The sequence below is a fragment of the Mixophyes fleayi genome, chromosome 3 (assembly GCF_038048845.1).
Source record: "Mixophyes fleayi isolate aMixFle1 chromosome 3, aMixFle1.hap1, whole genome shotgun sequence".
Lineage (NCBI taxonomy): Eukaryota > Metazoa > Chordata > Amphibia > Anura > Limnodynastidae > Mixophyes > Mixophyes fleayi.
Genome location: NC_134404.1, coordinates 208096990 through 208118968, shown reverse-complemented (window position 1 = coordinate 208118968; position 21979 = coordinate 208096990). Strand labels below are relative to the sequence as shown.

Here is a 21979-nt window from a genome sequence, read left to right as displayed (position 1 = left end):
AAAGGGTATTGCATGCATAGTTTATGGTGAATGAATGGACACGTACAGAACTAAACTGGCCATTATCCATAGGTGTTCATTGGTGCTTTAAGGTAATAACTTACACACATGTACCATATACACTGTGGCTTTCCTTCTGCAGTTGATGTAATTGCTAAACTTGTTTGCATTTTGAGTTTTGTGTTTATCACACTTGTATTTTGTTGCCTTTTGCACTTAATGGAACCATCTGTTCTATATAAGTGTTTAGAGTAAGTTAATCACATATGAAATAAAAACTACTCATCCTGAAATTTGAATGATTATGAATCGGTTATTTCAAAAGAGGCTGTCATCGATCATCTTCAGTCTGTGTTAATATGGATTGATTGCCACAGGAAAAGTTTTGTGTTTTGCATAAACGCTTTCTAAGGCTTGGGATAGCTCTGTCTCTAGGTAATAATGAAGCACACAGAGTACAGTGTTTGCTTGAAAGCATTTTTAGGGTGGATTTAGGTGGACGCAACGTCTCATACACTAAGCTTTAATGAAAGCACAAATGCTACAGTGAAAAATGCCAGTTCAGATTTTCAGCCAACTGTAAGTTATTGGTTTTGACATAATACCTGGATGAAAATTATGCCGATTCTGAGACTGCCCTGGTTCTACCTACTGTCCAGAAGTGTAAGCTGGTATGTTCACAATCCTTGTAAAATAGAATACAGTCACCTGGCTGTGACTCTTGAGCAGTAAAAGTATATGTAGAAATGTACGTTCTTCTTTCTTTCCTTATTGTAAGTAACTGGACTGCACTTTCTGTTCTGTTTGCCATTGTAATTGATTGAAACCATTAAAATCCACAGTGGTGTCCAATTTCAATGCCTTGTACACCAAATAGTGAAAGTGAAGAGGGGTTAGTCCTTAACTTCTACAAAGTTTTTTTTTTTTATAACAATATATACACACATTTCACAGAAAATATTAGAACCATAAAAAACTACATATAAGTTTGAGAATGGAAATTTCTTTGCTACTTTGACAATTGCGCTGTTAACCTCAATGGCAGTTCTTTCCGCCATAGCAAATAATGTCTTTTTTTGGCTTTTAATGATTGGCCCTTCCCTGTAAGAAGTAATGGGTGACACCTTGTCTAAGCCGGCAACATTTTTCCAGGGAATAAAAGTGGTTGCCAAGGCAGCATTAACAAAACATTGGTTCTTTGTGGTAGTGTAGTTTTAAATCGGTAGAAAATAAAATAATGTAAATTTAAAATGAAATCACAACTGGTTGATCTTTTGCAAAGTAATCTTGTTATAAGTAGGCATATACTAGTGTTTCTCTGTTTTCATATATTAAATAGACCCTTTAGTATCTAAAGTGATGCACCCATTTCTGCTCTCTGGTTCATCACTAGACCTGCCTTTGTGTGTGATCTCCCAATACACAAATGTACAGACCAGTTCATATCTAATGGTGACTCTACTTGCTCGAACTGAGTATTGCAGTAAGAGCATACTTTTGACATGTCCTGCAACCGTGAATATCTCTAAGACAATACAACATAAAAGGTATGGATGAGACATAATGGAGCTATACTAATGAGTAGAAAGAGCTCACACTCTTAAGGTTGTCAACCCTTTGTATTTTATGTATGACAATGTGATAGAAATGTACTGATTGACACAGATTTTTACAGATCTTTTATATTGTAAGAGTAAAAGGAGAATCTTAAGGACAAGGATGTCAAAATAAAATAAAGATTATTTGCCAACTCGCACAGATTCACTGTGTGACACAGTTTGAGTCTGTCAAACATTCATCCAGTCAGTGATTGGAGCACAACACCAGGAAAAATTAATTTCCTGTAAACGGAGAAATTGAAAAGTTCCCTCCACAGTGATTGGTTAGTCTCTTACAGTGAGCTCTGATTAGCTACCTGAATTCATTGTAGGAGAAGCAAACAGCACTATTAATCAGTGCTTGCTTTCTGTTTTTCTTTCAAATTACTGTTCCAATCCTTGATGTTCCCTCAATTTGTGTAATGTGCTAGACAATCAGGGCTATTTTTAATGTACTGGACAACATGGTACTACATAGTAACATAGTTGATGAGGTTGAAAAAAGACACCAGTCCATCAAGTTCAACCTATTTTGGATCTCCTGCAATCCTGCACTTATATTTGAAATTAATCCAGAGTAGGCAACCGCCCATCTGTTTCAATTTTGAAAATCCCCCCAGACTCAATATTGCAATCCAATTTTTACCCTATATCCACTACTATCCTTTATTTTAAATTAACGGTCGTATCCCTGGATACACCTTTCCGCTAAAAATTTGTCTAACCCTTTCTTAAACATATCTATTGAATCTGCCATCACAACCTTCCCTGGCAATGAATTCCATATCTTGACTGCCCTTACTGTAAAGAACCCCTTCCTTTGCTGGTTGTGAAATTTCCTCTCCTCTAACCTTAGGGGATGACCACGTGTCCTCTGTATGGTCCTTGGGGTAAAAAGTTCCCATGAAAGCTCTCCGTATTGACCCCTAATGTATTGTGCTTTAGAATTGAAGGTTTGTATGTAACATGCTGGACAGTTATGCAGTATATACTGTAGTGTGCGGGTGTATATAATTTGCTGGTTGATTAGGTGATGATTGAGAATCATTGTGTTTGGAGAACTGAAGCTATGAGTTTATGTACAACATATCTAGCACTATGCAATGCAGTTGATCTGGGTCTATTTATGCAGGACTGGACTTCATGTAGTTTATCATAAGGATACATAATATGCCTTCCATAATGGTCACTTTTATCCAGTATATTTGCTGTATAATGTGCACTCTATTTTGGCTGTAGCTCTCTATTTCATGTGCTACCAATGTCCTCTTTGCTACAGCATATTCTTATTTATCATAAATCCCACAGTAAAAAAATAAATGAAAAGGGATTTACTACTTTTCTCACGATGCCCTGCTGTGCAGTTTAATAGTATCAATAATATGTAATATTTTTCCACTACTGTTTTATAATCTAATTCTTCTATTGTATTCTTCCTGTTGCACATGTAATTGGACAGATTGTACACTCTGTTTATAGACCGTCTAATACTTGAAGAAGCTAGGCCTCACTCTGCATTGTATGTCTGATATCCCATCCGCGACAAGGGATTTGAGTGTTTTTTTTTCTCCATGTTTTGGGTGCTGAATTATACATAGCCATTTTGTCAAGTACACCGTGCTCTTGCAAGCTACAATGTGTGCAGCATCACTACCCGTGTTATCATTATATATTCATATTTTCAGCAGTTCTCCGCTTCAATTAGCCATTTCACTTTGGCAGCTGCAGTGACAGCCTTTTGATTTCCAGAGATGAAACCCTTTAGAATAAAACCCTTGGTTAGACCTCTGAGAGTAAAGTATAAGGACGCTACCACTTGTACTTCAGAGTTGTTTGTTTTGGCTTTTTTTCTTAGTCATTAAGACAGAAATGAAGATAAAATATCACTTTAACTTGTTGGAATACTGGGAGTTCATTTGTTATATCTGTGTCAGTGTTTTAATTTTACAAATTGATTCCAATAATTAATCCCCCTCACTGCGCCTGTTTTTAATTATGTTCTCGGTTGGATCCTTTTTGCCGCCTGGTAATGTGCTCTGACACTTTGCTTCCATTTGCCTGTGTATATCTTGATGCTTGTTGACACCACTGCTTCATGTTTCATTGCAAAGGATCAGGGAGGGCGGGTGGGGGCCATAAACTTCCAAAGAGATGGGCTCTGAAGAGGGTCACACCTTCTAATCACAGTGGCATTTCTTCTCTGGGCGACCATATATCTGCTTTTAATTTAATCTCTGGGAAATATACTAAGATTTCAGCAGGTCAGCGGCCCGGATCGATGGAATTTATTACCATGGGATGTCTAATCTGTAAAGCTAATGCTAGTCTTCCTAGATATTGATTACACATGAAGGATACACAAACAGTTAATCATTCATGGAGGCAATAGAATATACATGGTATCAAAGCAAATGGACAGGTAATTGTCAGTGGAGCATTTATTACTGTCTCTTCTAACCTCTTGCATCCAGGAACTCAACATGACTAATATCTTATTATTGCAGAATGTCCGGAGCAACCAGTAAAAAAATGTATCTGATCCTAGACACTAAGAATTTAATTTTGTATCGGAGCAATCTCTAGCTTCACTAAAGAAAGTGGTTTCCTGCACTGTACCAGAAGGTGTCATCTAGCACAAATAATGAAATTAACCCATTAAAAAAGCCATATTTATAATGTTTGTATAGGTTTAGAAAGAAAAACAGGGAAATTATGTGGCCCTGGCACAAGGGACCCCCACTCAGATGCACAGTGTCCTATGTGTTAATTGTTCTGTGATGCCAGTGAAAGCTACAATACCTTCTCCTCTATTTGTATCATTCCATATAATCCCATATAATTAAAAGTTAATTCATCATCATCACCATTTATTTATATAGCGCCACTGATTCCGTAGCGCTGTACTCAATCCCTGCCCCTTTGGAGCTTACACTCTAAATTCCCTAACATACACACACACACACAGACTTGGGTCAATTTTAATAGCAGCCAATTAACCTACTAGTATGTTTTTGGAGTGTGGGAGGAAACCGGAGCACCCGGAGGAAACCCACGCAAACACGGGTAGAACATACAAATTCCACACAGACGAGGCCATGGTCGGGAATTTAACTCATGACCCCAGCGCTGTGAGGCAGATGTGCTAACCACTGAGCCACTGTTCTGCCCATATGCATGTTAACATGTCATTTTTTTCATGAACTGTCTTTTTTTTTTTCCTGGTATTTGTAATATAGTAAAAGTTGAACATTATAGGACAAGGCAAATCATAAGTGACTTGTGTTTTTTTTTTTTTTCTTTTGAGTCAGAACATGATGTTTAGCCAAGAGTGCATGGCAGGAACACTTCTGCCTTTGTGTTACATGCCGTTTCAATGGTAATGGCACATTATGGGATATTATAGCTTGTTAGCAATAATTGTAATTGTGCACTAGTTTATCAGTGTTGGTGATGAAATTATGATCAATGAGTGTAATCTGCCCAGCTGCTTGGGTGTTTATCTTGCAGATAATAGACATCACTGTATGATATTGGAGAGGAAATGTCTTCATCACAATTGCATAAAAAACTTAAAATGAACAGAAAACTCACAGTTCCAATGTTAAAGGAAATGTGTATATACAACTGACTTTTATGTATCATTGTAAAACATCTGTATAGACTAGAAGCCTGAGTGTATAGGTGAATCATTTAATTCTTGGCGGCATAATATTTAGCTGATCATACTTAAAGGGACACTATGATCAAAATTGTATACTTTAAAAAATTTATGTTTAAACCAGAACCTTTGAAAGGGAATAATTGATGGCGATTTATGGGGATAACTTTATGTACAAAAAAACATTCCTGGCTTTTTCTTGTCTAAGGTGCATCTACATTTTTGTTGTTTGTTTTTTTTACAGTGACTTTTGTACTTAACTATTGCAGATGATATAAGCATAAATGGGATTAGAAGGCACCTATGAGATTAGTCTTTGTGGAATGGAAAATGGGGCTCTTAACATCAGGCTATCATAGAGACATAGCAGTGTACATTTTTAGCTACCTTTCCGTGCTTATTTTTTTGGAAATGAAAATAATTTTTCAACATCTATTGTTTTCTTGATCTTTTTTGAAGACTACAAGTTAGTAGTATAAAGCTATACAGGGACTTTTTTTTGTTTGTTAAACTGCATCAGATAAGTCTCATAAACCGTAAAAACATATTTGAAGACCAGAAAAGTTCTGAAAAATATTGCATGCAGTAAGCGGTGTCTACAGTACCTACCGTACATGTGATTTGTCACTTGTCACTTTGTTGCATACAGTACATGTTGTAAATATATCACTAGCTTAATGTTTTAAAATATGTATGCATGGTTTATTTTTAAGGATAAGTGCTCAGATAATGTAATATTTGCTGCGGCATGTAAGCAGCAGCCTTATAAATCAGAAGCACTGCTATTTATAGCAGAGCTTGCAAGCTAGCTCATGTAAAAAATTAGAATATAAAAGCTTTGGGCAGTCTTGAAGAAGCTGTATGTCAAAGTCATGGAAGGCTGCTAAATGACTAATGGTAGTGTAACTAGAGTTGAAGGTCCAGTAGGAACAATGATTAGAACGATTGTCTTTTTTTTTTTTTTTTGTACACTCAACATCCTATTTTTAAGTGTTCTTGTTTTCATTTTAGACTACATATCTTTGGTGACTGCAAATGTAACCAATTCAAAAGGATCCTTACAATTGAGTGTGTTGTATTAATACTGCTACACTGAGCAGCAGGCCAGCTGAATGGTGCAGCATATTCTTTCCCTCTACAAAGGGCATGATACGGAATTGGACATACACCATTTTGGTTATCTTGACTTCCGGACTTTGTAATGCACATTTCACAAATCAATCCACACACATACGCGCATTTGCAGGTTTGCTTGCATCTGACACTTGTGTCTACATGCAACTGGAGAGGCGGGACAGGGGAGGGAATGCGATTTAATGCAGGCTGAGTTGAGTAAGGGTGCGTTACGTAATTGAAAACAGATGCAGATTCACATACACACATACATGTCCACCAGCAGCCAAATCAATTGCGGGTTCCTCAGGGCTGGTATAAGTACCTGCTAAAGATGATGGTCGCCAGCACTAGCTTGATGACTGTGTATTTTAAGCTGATAGCAAAATAGAGTATTTCACTATCAAAACAAAAATGAAAAAATTGTGTATAATTGTGTCTGATGTATATCTGGTGCAACTCGCATATTCACACAATTGCATCAGCCCCACACTGATCACTCATCTGTCCACTGGACATTGTGCTGCACAGACATTTGCGCAAGATGCTCAATTTGTAGGAAATTCATTGACAGGAGAAAGCAACAACATGCATATGTCAAAGACTTCTCATAGAAAACAATGCACCCAAGAAATGAGCCTGGATGGTAACAATGATGCTTGGATGTATTTTGTTAACTTTGTTATCTTAAAATGTAATATTCCATAGGTGCTCTCCAGCACTGAAAGGTTTAACGGTGGGGGATATCTGGTAAGCTATGAGATGTCATTGTATCCAGTTTGAGGCTGACAAGTGTGTTTTCCCAAGAGGTCAAGGAATTGATGCTCTCATTTTCACAGGCAGGTTAAATTGAACCGGGCATTGCAATCTACACTTCCAGCTTTTGCTGAAAGACAGCAGAGAAACAGATTGTCATTCTGCAAAGTTCTCGTTGAACTCACATCTTTGGAAATAGCTTTATGTCAAAAGCTTTTGGGACATCTCTCTAGATTCTCCTGCATCTGACAGTTGGATAATAAGTTTTATCATTAAGGCGTGCTCGACGGGAAACATATTCAGCTATTGTTTTGCAACCAAGACTAAGGCTTTATGAAATCACAGGACATTGGCTCCATATTGTGGTCCATCACTAATAGCTGTTCAACTAATGAGATTATTTTTCTACCTGAACAGAATGCATTTTATTTCCATTCTTTAGCATCTCACAAAGAAATGGTTGCTCAATGGCTAGTTGGTGAATGAAAGTGTGTTGTTTCTGGCTAAATGTGGGATTTACAAGCATTAATAAAATTTTGATTATTATTTTAGTGCTGTAACTTTGTGTTGTTCAAAAGTTTGAGTCATCGTGTTTATTTACTATTTGTAGAATTTGTTTCATCTATTAAACCTTCTCTGTTTAGTTAACAGTCGTAAATCTCTCAACAGAGTATTTGGTCTTTTACCAGTATTGAGTAACAAGGTTTTTATAGGTCCTCCTTTTGCTCAAAGGTGCTGGACTTCACATTTGCACAAGACATTACTACAGTAACCTCCTCCTTTCCTTTCCATTCCTCCTTTCCATTTCTTGACTCACACTCTGCACATGGTAGAGCTTACTGGAAACAACCAAAACAGCGAGTTAATCCATGATTGGCTGGCCACATTGGAGAAGCCATTACCACGCATTGCTTTTTGTAAGAGACATAAAGTGGAATGTTTCACCCGATCTAGAACACTACCTGTGTCCTACCACTGCTTTAGACAACACTAAAAATAATCTAACCGAACCAGCAACAAGCAAGCAAAATGTTGGTTAGAAATTCTTTACATTTATTAACGATTGTTTGGAGTGATTTGCAGAAAACTTCATTAGGTGATGCAAATTAATATATATATATATATATATATATATATATATATATATATATATATATATATATATATATATATATATATATGCATGCATGCATGGTCTGATGGTCACAAATCTCTCCTGGACCAGGAGAAGAGTCTGAAAAAAACTTCTACCTTTTTCCACTCAGTGACACAATGGTATACATTTGCATTATTATACCGTAACATCTCTAAATTACAGATAAGCAAGTTTAAAAAATTAAAATACCAAAGATGTAGCCCCAGCATCTAGGGGGTTATTAACGGCTTAAGCCTTCCTAGCACTGCTGCAGTAAATTAAATGGACAATGATAATTGTTTCTTTAAAGTTGTCATCAGTAAATGCACATTAGGGTGCTAATTACTGGAAGTGTGTTGCACATCTTTGCTGCAATAAGTCAATGTTTGGACCTTGTTAAGCAAGTCGGAGTGCCTTGAAGCGAGCAGTGTCATTAAGCAGGTGTATGTGAGACAAAGCTATGTCATTTCCAGTTGTGCAGAAAAGAAATTGTATGTAGAGGTTTTAAATTACATTTAACATGCTTATTGCCAGGGGGGGGCTGGCAAAGTTTAGCCCGGGGGGCAAGACTCGACTCGGCAGCCTATTTTAAAGGAAAAAAAATACAGATGGCCCAGTGACCCAGCCTAAGGTAGCCCACTATGGTACCAGCCCGGGGGGCAGATGTCCCCCTGCCCCCCAGCCCAGCCTGCCCCTGTTTGTTGTAACCTACAGATGAGATTCACAATTTTGCCTGCTTTCTATTTAAGCATGTACATTTTGCCAAGTCATGTCTGTGTATTGTACATACAGCATATACTGTATGGTTGTAATAATATTGGTTTCAACGTGTAAGAGCAACTTTTAATTGTCTAATTCTAATAAACATTCACTGGCACATCTGTGTGCCTCACTATTTCCCCTGGCCCTGTATCCAACATGAAATGATGTCTAACATGTTCACACACTGATAGACACCTAAGTAGAAACTTCAAGAACTAGGGAGAAAAGAGGCAGGAAATATAATATAAATTGGACTTCATGGAAAGATAACCCATTCATAAGTGTGGGGTTTATTTTTATGATTGTTGTTTATATTGTGCTAGCATATTCCGCAGCGCTTTACCCAGGGCCGGATTAAGGGAATGGAGGCCCCTGGGCTAAGGGGCCCTCCATTCCCCGCGAGGCCCCCAATGTGAGCCGTCCGCCGCCCCCCACCCCCCGCGAGGACCCCCCCAAGCACTTACCTGTCAGTGCAGTCCTCCGTCCCGGCGCGCTGTAAGCTCCTTACTGAGGAGATCTCGCGAGAGTTAATGAACTCTCGCGAGATATCCTCAGTAAGCAGACTACAGCGCGCCGGGACGGAGGACTGCACTGACAGTACTCAGCAGCATCGATCGGGCCGGGGGCGCCCCCCGCCCCCGACCGATCAATAATGCTGCTGAGGAGTTTGAAGGGCCCCCTGGATGCCCGAGGCCCCTGGGCTATAGCCCAGTTAGACCTCGGGTTAATCCGGCCCTGGCTTTACCATTGGAAACAAACACGGTAATAAAGCAATACTCCATGCATACACCCAGAGATAGATATATATATATATATATATATATATATATATATATATACGTCTTTTTTTAAATAAATTAGAATCTATCTGTTGTATGCATATAACTTTTTTTATTTATTTATATTTTAATTAAACTGTTTTTCATGCATTCTCTGTTTTATCTGGAAGTCCAGTAAATTGTGAGATTTGTGGCTTATCCTGAAAGAAAAAAATAAAGTGTAAACCAAGAATGGCTATATACTTTATAATATAATTGTAATCTTCCTTAACACTGGCATTTACATTACGCTGTATAAAGTGCTTTAGTTTTGCAAGACTTGGGAGTATATACTTTTCATTGTCATTCCTCTTCTAGACCACTTATGTATATAGAAAATTATTATTTGACCTATTCTAGTTAATCGCCCTCCCAGCACGGTAACATTTTCTGCATCTGATACCTATGGTCACAGCCATTGACTTCCACTGTAATAATTTAATTATGTTACACTGAGAAAGTTATTCTTCCATGAGTGATGATGCCACTGGGGAGACAGAGATTGATGGCAGCCTTTGGAGTTTCTTACTCTACTGGTGTTTTCCAGCTGAGTGGAAATCCGTTGCATTAACTAATTGAGCTTTAGTGACAAAATACTGCAAAAAAAGTGTTTTGTAGCCAGAAAAGGGCATTCAGACTTTTTTTTGTAACATACAGATGGCTTAGAGGAATTTGGTTGGGGTAACTTAGTCATACTGTTGTTTTAAATATAGTATAATATTTGACCTTGTGATTTTGGGAAACCTCCTCATGATCCCATAGATTGTAAGCTTGCGAGCAGGGCCTTCTCACCTCTTTGTCTGTTTTACCGAGTTTGTTTATTAGTTTACTATGTTTGTCCCCAATTGTAAAGCGCTACGGAATATGTTGGCGCTATATAAATAAATGATGATGATCACTGCAATTTAGACGCCTCTGACTTAATGCCAAATGTAGCCACAATTCTTCAGCACTAAGAATCATAAACACATTCATTTATCTGGTTTGCATCATTGAACATGTACAATACATGCTGCTTAGTATTCAGGGCGTAAAATTGCATTTTAGTCTAATCTTACCAAAAAACTTTCAGTCCCAATTCTGCATAATCTCCTAAATGGTGTTTTGCAAACTCTCTAGAGGCAAGGAAATGGATTTTTCAGTTAAGAGTTCTTCCTTTTGACTCTCCTACAAATGTTCCGTTTGTAGAATGCCTTGTCCAGCAACAAAGTTTGGGGATAGTAGAGGTGGTTAAAGTTTCATACTACTTCCACTTCTATTTCGGGTACTGCACCGAGCTCCGTGGGATGTCCAGAGCTTTTGCAGAAGTCTTTTATCCTTCCCCAGATTTGTACCTATCTATAATCCTATTTCTGACATGTTCAGTATGTTCTTTCATCTTGATGTTTTTCTTTGGTGGAAAATTTCTACCTTAGGGTAGAGGCGCACAGTGAGAATTGACAACAGATGATCCACTCATTTCTTACATAGGTGAAGTCAAAAAGACATGAATAGATGTATTAGGACCTGTGCAAAATTCAAGGGTTTTTTTTGTTTTTTTTTTACAAACATTTAATCTTTTTAGTTTTTAATAGTTTGTAAAGAGGTTTTAGAATATTTACTCTGATTTGACATAATGCTAAATATTTTGAGGATCTCTGCCAGAAAAATCAATAGGATTGTATATTATATATGTTTGTGTATACAGCTGGTATTGCCAGTTTCTGCTGACTGAATCATTAACGATTAAATCTCCTCCGTGCTTTCTACAGCTAGATGCAATAAAACTGGCTATGAACAACAGTAAATGGCAATTAAATTCTGCGTCATCTCAGAGACTGCTACTTTAACTAAGCAATTAGTTCAATTAGCAGACTGAATGGAGATGCAGTAGGATTCTTCACAATCCAGGGGATATTGATGCTTTTCTAGTATGATGTATCTGCTAATTTGCATCGTTTAAAAAAAAAATAAAAAAAAATAAAGGAAAGAAAAGTGACAGCTGCATGGTCTTCTCATCGCATCCCCATGCATCTGCTCCAAGCACTATTAAAATGGATCATGCTATTAATTAACATTTCCTCCTTAATGTCGTTGAATCTTAAACATTGATTAAAAACCCGCAGGGAAGATCTCATAACGGCGGGGGGTGACACAAAACAGCTATGGTGTTCTTCCTTTAGGGGGGGGGGGGGGGCATCTTGTCAGGGCTGCAGCTGTGAGTGATTGGTCTTCACCTGCAGGAAGCTCTGTGTTCTCTCTCTGCATGTATCACAGAAGGTTCTGCAGCTTGTTTATATGTTCTTGTCATTTTACTCTTTGTATATGTACATTTTTGTTTTGTTTTTTTATATTATCCTCATTTTTCTTTATCAGGAAATAAACAATTACATTAACAAATTAATGAATTTAAGACTTTAGAATATTATTACTCATCAACTTCCAAACAAAAATTTTGGCTTCTGCGCCAACTTTTAAAGGACTTCAGATGACTTTCATATATTGGCTTTGGCATACACCTTTTGCAACATTTCCTTAATACATTTCTTTCTGGCTCCTGTCTCTGTTTTCCCCATGTACTTATTTCATCAGGCAGTGTTGTTTTACTTCTCTTGCCTTTTGTTAGCAATACAGTTCTGTTGTTGGCTTTACATTGGACAATACCAAAATGCGCTTCTGCTTAAAATGATAAAAACGCTGAAAAACACAGCAGGAAGCTAGAAACAATGTGTTTTAGCAAATGTTGCAAGATGTTGCGTATTAACCAATAAATGAAGGTCATCTGAAAGGTGAAAACCACTTGACAACTGGTAGAAAAGAAACGTTGATGGGCTTTGGGAGACGGCTAGGAGGTCAAAACTTCATATTTCTATTATGTGACTAGTATTTTAGAATATTTGGTATGCAGGTTATATTTGACAGGGATAATCAATACAAACATACTAGCTGCTTTAGATTAAAATATGCTAGTAGCATTCTCAGTGTTATAGGTGTTTACATAAGACTTATACAGTAACCCTTAGCATATAAGTTAAGTCACATTCTCATCAAGTACACACGTCTCTGATGAACAGTGTTTGATGATTAAATCTGCTTTTTCAAGCATACCACATGGTTATCCAAGGGCGGTGCGTGTCTTCGATAATTGTATGATACATATATATATACATATATGTGTGTTTGTGTGTATATGTGTGTATGTATATATGTATATGTTTGTGTATATATGTATGTGTGTGTGTATATGTGTGTGTGTGTGTATGTATATATATATATATATATATATATATATATATATATATATATATATATATATATATATATATATATATATATAGTGTATATATGTATTGTGTATATGTATATACCAAATATAATTACATTGTTCATGTGAAATTGCTAGATTTCCTAGTTTGCCAAGTATGCGGTCTTCATTGTGTTTTGTTTTTGTAGAACCCATGAGGACACCCAGAACCCTGAAGATCGCAGAGATACAGTCAAGACGCATTGCTGTTGATTGGGAGTCACTAGGCTACAATATAACTCGCTGCCATACCTTTAATGTCACCATTTGCTACCACTACTATCGAGGCCATGGTATAAACAAAGTTGACTGCTTGGACATGGACCCCAAAGCTCCACAACATATTGTGGACCATCTCCCACCTTACACCAATGTCAGTCTAAAGATGATCTTAACCAATCCAGAGGGTCGGAAGGAAAGCGAAGAAACCATTATCCAAACAGATGAAGATGGTAAGTACAAGCACTATCTTTACTGACTGTTTCATGTTATAATCGTGTGTTAATTTAGTATACTTGCGGTTCAACAACCTATGCGATAGCTTTACAGTAGATGTGATCATGGCTAGGTTTATTGATCTATGATATACCTCCCAATGTTTCAGTACCTGGCATCGGGACAGGGCCACACCATGTCATGATTGGGGGGTGGCCAGAACCCCCTGAGGGCTGCCTAGTGCTGTAGAGCCCTCTTAATATTGCAGCACACATCTATGAAAAACAGCTGAGAATGGTATATACCTGCCAACGTAGACAGACATGTCCTCAATGGGGACTGTTGGGAGGTATCTTCGCTAAATTGATAAAAGAAAAAAAAAAAGTTATAAAAATGTATTTTATTTTTAAATCCTTTATCAGCTTGTATGAAAGCTTTATAAAATTAAACCTGTTCTGTTCAACTGCCAAACCCCAACACCCACAAATTAAAAAAATAAAAAAAAAAATAAAACTAAAAAACACGTTTAAAACCACTATTACAGTATAGTACAAGGTTGTGTTTTATCTCTTGTGAATTTGCAAACAGGGAAGATTTACTCAACTTGTTTAGAATAATGCCTGTTTCACACCTTCAGAAATATTTACGATTATAAAATGAATTTTGCGTTTTGGTGCCGGCGGTAAGAAACAGACACTATGATGTTATTTAAAGCAAAAAGGCATGACCCAAATTAAAATACGGTGCTTTGTCCTATTCTGCACATTTTAATCTAATTGAGTCCTGTTTGTGTTATCAATTGCAGAGATAGGCAAGTTTGTTATTTGTCATCTGCACGTATGTCGTCAAAACATCTAATGTATTTTAGTGGGCAGTTTTAGAGTACATGATCAAAAAATCAAATAATTTTGTTAATTTAACAATCAATAATTAAAAACAAGAAAAGCTTCCAGAAATGTCATCAGATCACGGTTCAGGTATATTAGTGATAGTGTTCAGCGCTGCAAAAGATGCTTAGTAATGTAAAATCAATAAGCTGGCCCCTGCTGCAGTAATTTAAAGGAGAGTAATAAAAGGGTGATTACAAATGTTTCTCTTGCTATATGTTATATACTCAGGCACGTGGGTGCAATGCTTTCAACAAGAAATATTAGAGGCCCTCTTTGCCCTTGCAATAGCCAAGCTGTGCATTGATTATATTTACTAGTCCTTATAGTGATACAGGGCTGTCACCGCATGGGCACCCTAGGCCAGGGGTTGGCAACCTTTTTCTATCGGAGTGCCACCTAAAATCTAGTGAAGCCCAGGTGTGCCAGTTGGGTGTGATATATATATATATATATATATATGGGCGCGTGGCGGTGCTGTATACAATACCGCCGCGGACGCTTCTTTGACAGCGCCACGACTGCTCTATAGGACAGTGGCCACTTAGTTAGCGCAGGGGGGGGGGTTTCTAGAGACTCAGAAACCCCCCCTGCGTGCGCCACTGATATACACACACACACACACATACATACATACATACATACATACATACATACATACAGGGATGCCTAGAGAAATTCATGGCCCCAGTATAGCAACTTCATGTGTCCCCCTTTATAGCCAAGCATGATAAAAAAAATGTGCGGCGGCGCAACATTTTTTTTTCCATGCAAGTGGTCGTACAATTGGGGGTGTGGCAGTGCATCATTGGGGGCTTGTCTAGCAGGCGAAAAGCACCAGGCCACCCTCTTACAGAAAAATGCATTACTCACACATGTCCCCTTGCTCAGCAGCTTTGCTCACATATGTCCCCTCTGCCCACATGCTTTAATCACACTTGCCCCCCCCTCTGCCCAGCACCTTTAGTCACACATGCCCCCTCTCCAGCACACCTTTTTACCTTATTCTCCACCGCACAGCATGGGAAGATATCCAGCAGCTCGCCGAGTACCATGTGACCACTGCAGTCACATGACCTGGCGTCTGAAGATACCTGAGCTGAAGGGGATTTAGCTATTACCGATCCCCCCTGCACTCAATAAAAAAAATAAAGAAAAATACTTTTAAAATAAAAAATGTATTTTCAAAGATAGGTCTCCAGTGGGGACTCGGGCCACCAAGCAGGTAGAGCCCCAGTGCCCTGCTTTGCTCGGGGGCCTATAATACTATTAAGATGGCCTGCCCAGATATTTACCAATTACGGCAAAGAGCTCCCGTATTTATAGCATATAAACAAATGGGCCACTTCAGCAGTTTCAGATCATTTTTTAAAGTAAAGTATTTGGTTGACGCCTTGCGTAAATTTGCATCATTGAATATATGAGATTACCGTTACTTTCTGAAAACTGAAGAGAAAATCCCATCAGGACAGAACAGCCCATGGCAGCATGAGTCTAATCAATGTATGACACGCACAGCCTGTCATTGTGAATCGGCCTCTAGCGCTCTACAGTCGCATGTCAAGCAGTGAAAGGACAAGGCAATGCTTTTCTCCTCTTCACCCCGAGACCCAGCTGACAGCTCATCTGTCTGAAGGAGGAGGCATGTCACATGTCCTGTCTTGGTTTAGGAGAGCTTTCATCTCTTCTGTCACCTCACTTATTTCCAGGGCATAATGTGTTGAAGAAGAAACTCCAGATCTATCAACATCTTTTAACCAGAATGAAAAAATTTCCTAAATGACCCACATCTTTTGTCTGTTATTTTATAAGTGTACAGTTTCTGTAGAAATGTCTTATTCAAGTTACCACTGAAAATGTTGTTATATCTAAGAATTATATATTTGGGTAAGATGATTTATGGTCTCACAGCTCAAACCCTACTGACTTATGTAAACATCATGCATTAACCTCTCCTTTGGGTCTCTGGGGGATTTGAAAATGACACTCTATATTGAGTCCTGATGTGGTACAGATCTATTACTTCTCCAGATAGTACAACCAGATCCACCTTCTACTTACCACCCCTTTAGTAATGTGGCTTCCAGACTGCTTTAAGACATTCCTCAAGTTTAGTATTTCAACCCTAGATGTCTTATTCTCCCTTAGGTCTGCATCTGATTGTGGTGTGCCTGACAAGATCATCATCATCATTTATTTATATACCGCCACTAATTCTGCAGCGCTGTACAGAGAACGCGCTCACATCAGTCTCTGCCCTAATAGATCTTACAGTCTAAATTCCCTAACATACATACACACACACAGACAGACTAGGGTCAATTTGATAGCATCCAATTAACCTACTAGTATGTGTTTGGATTGTGGGAGGAAACCAGGAGCACCCGGAGGAAACCCACGCAAACACAGGGAGAACATACAAACTCCACACAGATTAGACCATGGTAGGGAATCAAGCTCATGACCCCAGTGAGGCAGAAGTGCTAACCACTAAGCCACTGTGCTACCCATACTTAATAAACATGTCAATGTCCTTTCTTTAAAAGTACCATTGTCCACATAGAGAATGCTTGAACCAGATATTATTTTTTTAACTCTTAACCCTTTAATTTCCATTGTGTATTACCAATTTTACTAACCAGTATCCCACTATCTGACACTAATGTAGCCCCTTTAGGTGTGTTGTTTTTCATATAAAAAGGATGACTTCTACAAGTATTATAATGAACACCTCACTTCACATAGAGCTGTAGCGTAGAGGACAACAGACCCAGGTTAATGATTCTGGAGCATGGCTTGGGGAATAAACAGGGTTAAAAACAAAATATTGTATTAAAATAAAACTGGCAGTCAGTGCAATAATGTTTGAGCAGGAATCACAAGAAATATCACAACATACATACACAGTATTGTATTACTACAACTATAACTGTAGAAGCACTTGGGGTAACCATGTTCTATTTTTCCCTGTAAACTTTATGGCTACTTTAAAGAATCTGTGTTGCTTATGTAGTATTGAAGCAATAAGTGCAAATGAACATTGGTATCTAAGTGGTTTAGCATGCAACTAGTATGAAAACCTCTTTATACTTGCGGATCTATTTAGGAAACCGCAGTGAGAGCACTATGGGGACAACAAAAAGTGCCTATTTAACAAGCGTTGAAATGCACGATTGCCATTGTGCGTAGAATCTGTGATGACTCCTCTTTCCCTCATTCCTCCCCGGCAGAATGTATGCAACTCCCCTTGAAGCTCCCCAAACGGAGCTTTACTGTGCATGCACTACCTTTCCAAGAGCTGCTGGAAGGAGGACCACATTACCAGGCCCCTTCCAAATTTTACTATGGCGTCTCCCTGTGATACAGTGTTCCCTGCATGGGCAAATGCAGGATTTGTAGAGAGAGGTTTCCATGCCACACCGCCAGTGGGCGTAACCATAAAGCTTTGGGGTGTGGCTATAATTTTAGACCGTGCTTGGCTGCTCTCCAGCTCTTCCTATCCCCATCATATACACCAGCAATGCTGTGTGCACTACTGTTAGGGGCCCACAGTTCTTCATTTTCAAACAGAGCCGTGTGAAGCGAGACATACTTCCCAACTGTCCCTACAGTCAGGACAAAGTCCTGATTGAGTGTGTCAGAACAGTTGACAGACTGTCATGCTCTCTCCTACCTGTTCTTGCTGCTTTCAATACTTGTTGGGGAGAGATGGCTTGAACAGTGCAGACAGAAACGAGCTGCACACAAGCTGCCGGAGCAGGGTCCAGCCACCTCAAGCATACAGTACCCCAGGCGGGGATGGAGGGTTTCCAGGCACTAGTAATCCCCCCCCCCCTTCCCCCCTCGGTTTGCCTATGCCCCAGTCTATAGGCTAGCCGTGTCCAACTGTAATTGAATGCAAGCCACACATGATGCCAAAAATGTTATCATTTCTTAACGTTACAAAAAATAATTAAATATTACATTATGGGAAAATATTACAATTACTTACCTAGCTCTTCCTAAGCGCCATTGCTCTAAAGCTGCGGGTGGCATACTCTCCGGTACACAGCCATTTTGTGCCTCAAGACTGCCTCTTTCCTCTTAGCCGACAGGACCGCGTTCTTATATATTTTTAGTTAAGGCACTGCTAGTCATGTCAGGAACTTTGTACAGGGGAGCCACTGAGTTTTCAATACTTTCCTGTAAGTCAACAGGAATGAAGTTAAAGGGTAAGATGCTCCTTTGAAAGAGCAGAGGTAGTGCTAGTGTACCTGGCAATGAGGCGGCTCCTGTCTGAAGCAACAGATATGCTGTGGGCTTATATAGCTCAGTAGTAGCTCAGTTGGGGTGAGATTTCACTGACAGTCCAGACCAATCTCATGCATACAATTACACAAGACTGAACTATACTATTTGCAACAACCTTATAGTTCATTTGCTTTGGGTACTCCTCAAAAAAAATATAACGCGTCCAATCCCTTGGAGCCACTGACAATGCTCATTGCTCAGTCGTGGTGTCTCGCCAATGTCTTGGCTGCTTGTGCCTTCTTTGCACACAGCATTGACATTTTGCAGCTCACTTATCAGAGCTCTCGCTTGGCACCTACAGCCCTAGGCAGTTAGCCCCCAGTCAGTTACTTCTTATTTCCTATTTAATTAATTTGCTAGATTCTTGTGAGCATCAGTTTAACCCACAAAATGGTTATCCCTGCTATGTGTAGACAGTGGATACAATTTAAGCATAATTTGAACTGTCAATACTGTTTGTTTACAGTGAGTCTTCACTGGATTTTAATGTTGTAATCGTGACCAAATTGTTAATCGCTGGATAAAAAAAAGTGTTCTTTACTTGTAGTACCTGGACTTGTCCCATTCAATTCACTGAAGGGCACACCATTTGAAGACAAGATCTTTCTGAATTGGAAGGAACCTACAGAGCCAAATGGCATTATCACTCAATATGAGGTACCTCCGCAAACATCTGGTGAAATGTCTTTGTTAAAATAATAGCCCTAATTAATCATGTTGGGTTATACAGATTGTTGTCTGAAAGTTCCCAGCGCCTTGAGGTTATTGGACCATCATGAAGGTCACAGTAGTGATGAGAATAGAGAAAACCCATGGACAGGTGCAGAACAGTCTGTGCTGGTCGCATTGCGCATTCCTGTAATAAATTACCGAACACAGGGATCATTAGCACTTTGATATAAAAAAAAAATAAAAAAAAAATCTGCAAATTTATTTCATTTCAAGACTTCAGAAAGTCATTTGAAGAGCCCTGTGTGTGCTATGCTATAATAAAACATGAACTAAAATGTCATGACTGTAATTTGCCAATTTTAAAATATTTGTTTCTTTTGACAGGTTAAATACAACAGTATACGGTCATTTGATCCTGCAGTTCCTCTGGCTGGTCCTCCTCAGACTGTTTCCAAACTTTGGAATAGCACGCACCATGTGTTCTCTCAGCTACACCCCGGCACTACATACCAATTTCTTATAAGAGCTAGTACCATGAAGGGGTTTGGACCAGCAACAGCTATCAATGTTACCACCAATATATCAGGTAATAAAACTTTACAGTACATGCACATTAAAATATGAAACTGAAACAGGACTATGGTACAAATGTACTTGATTTAATTATTATGTTTTCTTAATTATGAAGCCTGATTGGGATCCTGTAGCATTGGTACAAGGAAATTACGGAAGAAGAGCTTAATTAACCTAAAGAACCTAATTGTACTCATTAACCAAATACTTCTCTGTTATAGCTCACTGGATGTTTATACTACATAGTGGCTGCTAAATAAAACATTTCTTTTCTCTGGGCCCTTGAAGCCAAGGTTTTGGCATATTATCAAAATTATCAAGCATCTGCCCAGATATCTATATAAGAACACTGTGTTTGGGCTTTGATAGTACTAGTACCTTACCCACTTTTTTATTTTATTTATTTATTTTTATATACAAGACACCGATTCTTCCCCCCCCTCCCCCCCAAAAGAGGGCCATGAACATTTCCTCTTCATTTATTCTATCAAGCATGTGAGGTGTTCTAGCAATTAGGGTATATTCAGTCTATGTTGTTTTTTGTGTTTGTTTGTTTTTTCCATAACGCTCAGTGGCATGCTAAAAGAGTGATGTTGAAATTTACCATTTCTCCTTGCCTTTTACAGGCTACTATTAATGATTTAAGATTATGGACTACCATGTCTGCCACAATCACATGGCACATGATGTAGTGAGCAGAGGGGCGTTGGAACGCTCCTCTGAGCTCTGTCTGCACTGTAACATTCTCCTCCCCTCTCTATGTAGCAGACTGATTGGCTGGCAGACATTTTTAATTGCCCACCAGAAAGCGTTTGAATAGGAGATAATGATTTGTAGGAGGATTGCTGGTACTTAACTTGCTATTTTAAAGAAAAATAAATCTATGTTGGTTCATTGTTTTAAGTACAAGCAAATGTCTACATGGAAACATATTTGGCCTTTTTTTTAATTACAATTTCATGTTAATATTTTGTTCTGTCTGAATGTGTTTTCTAACTTGTGCCGGGCCTTATTGGTTACTACAAACGGAGTATGATTAGTGGGGTTGTCCAGAGGGGTAGTGAAATAAACTCACCCTATTTACATAACTCCACAACCTTTATTTGATAGGAGATGTAAAACCACACTGTCTGACGAGAGGAAGTTTGAGCTGATGGGGTAAATCCGTTCTGGTTGTTGTAGTCTGCTAGAATAGAAAGATTTCGATGAGAGGCTCCTAAGATTAGCTGCTTCTGTCCATGCAAGTACTGCATTACATTTTAGACCACACAATGTGCTCTCCACAAAGCTATCAAATGATGCAGTCCAGTGTTCAGATAATGGTAATGGGGCCAAAGTGCTATATATACTGGGTTAAAGGAGGGGCACTGCATAAAGGTAGCTAGATTTCCCAAAGTGGTCAACCCTTTTAAAATGTTACTGGCCTTTTTTGTTAACCTTACCATGGGGAAATATAGTGAGTAGAACGAGTCGGGCCAGTCTTGTTATAATAAAGCTATCTGACGGGTTACCATTTATCGTTTTAAATAATCATATTATCTTATTGAAAGCTCCATCACCTTATACTAGCATACCTGTTACTGTGACCTTTGACCTTTTCCTTTATATGGCTGCCGTAGACATACATGTATATATCCATCACTTGCCTATAACTGTATTTTTTTTGTTTTGTTTTGTTTTATGTCTTCATAGCTCCAACTTTACCTGACTATGAAGGTGTCGATGCATTTCTTAATGAAACTGCCACCACCATTACTGTGCTGCTTAGACCTGCACAGGCTAAAGGAGCTCCTATCAGGTATGTAGTGTGGCAGCACTGGGATTATGGCAGACCTCAGTCCCCATTAACCAGGATTCCTATACCAGTTGTACAATCTATAACTTTGATTTTTCTGTATCATATCAGTCAGTCAGACAGTCATAACCTTCCTCGATGTTCATGAATGAAATATGAACATTAACGAAAGCCTTTGTCTAAACATAGCTGTGGTTGACCCCG

General features: G+C 38.6%; 1 protein-coding gene across 11 annotated transcripts in view; it reads left to right on the top strand.

Annotated features, from left to right (window-relative positions):
- Positions 1–21979, top strand: part of PTPRK (protein tyrosine phosphatase receptor type K) — a 354281-nt gene that overhangs the window by 222128 nt on the left and 110174 nt on the right. For all 11 annotated transcript variants that reach the window (XM_075203050.1, XM_075203040.1, XM_075203044.1 and 8 more), the window contains exons 8-11: positions 13273–13575; positions 19283–19392; positions 19792–19993; positions 21673–21778. In XM_075203050.1, the coding sequence (XP_075059151.1) occupies positions 13273–13575; positions 19283–19392; positions 19792–19993; positions 21673–21778 (721 nt within the window). The remainder of the gene's footprint in view (positions 1–13272; positions 13576–19282; positions 19393–19791; positions 19994–21672; positions 21779–21979) is intronic.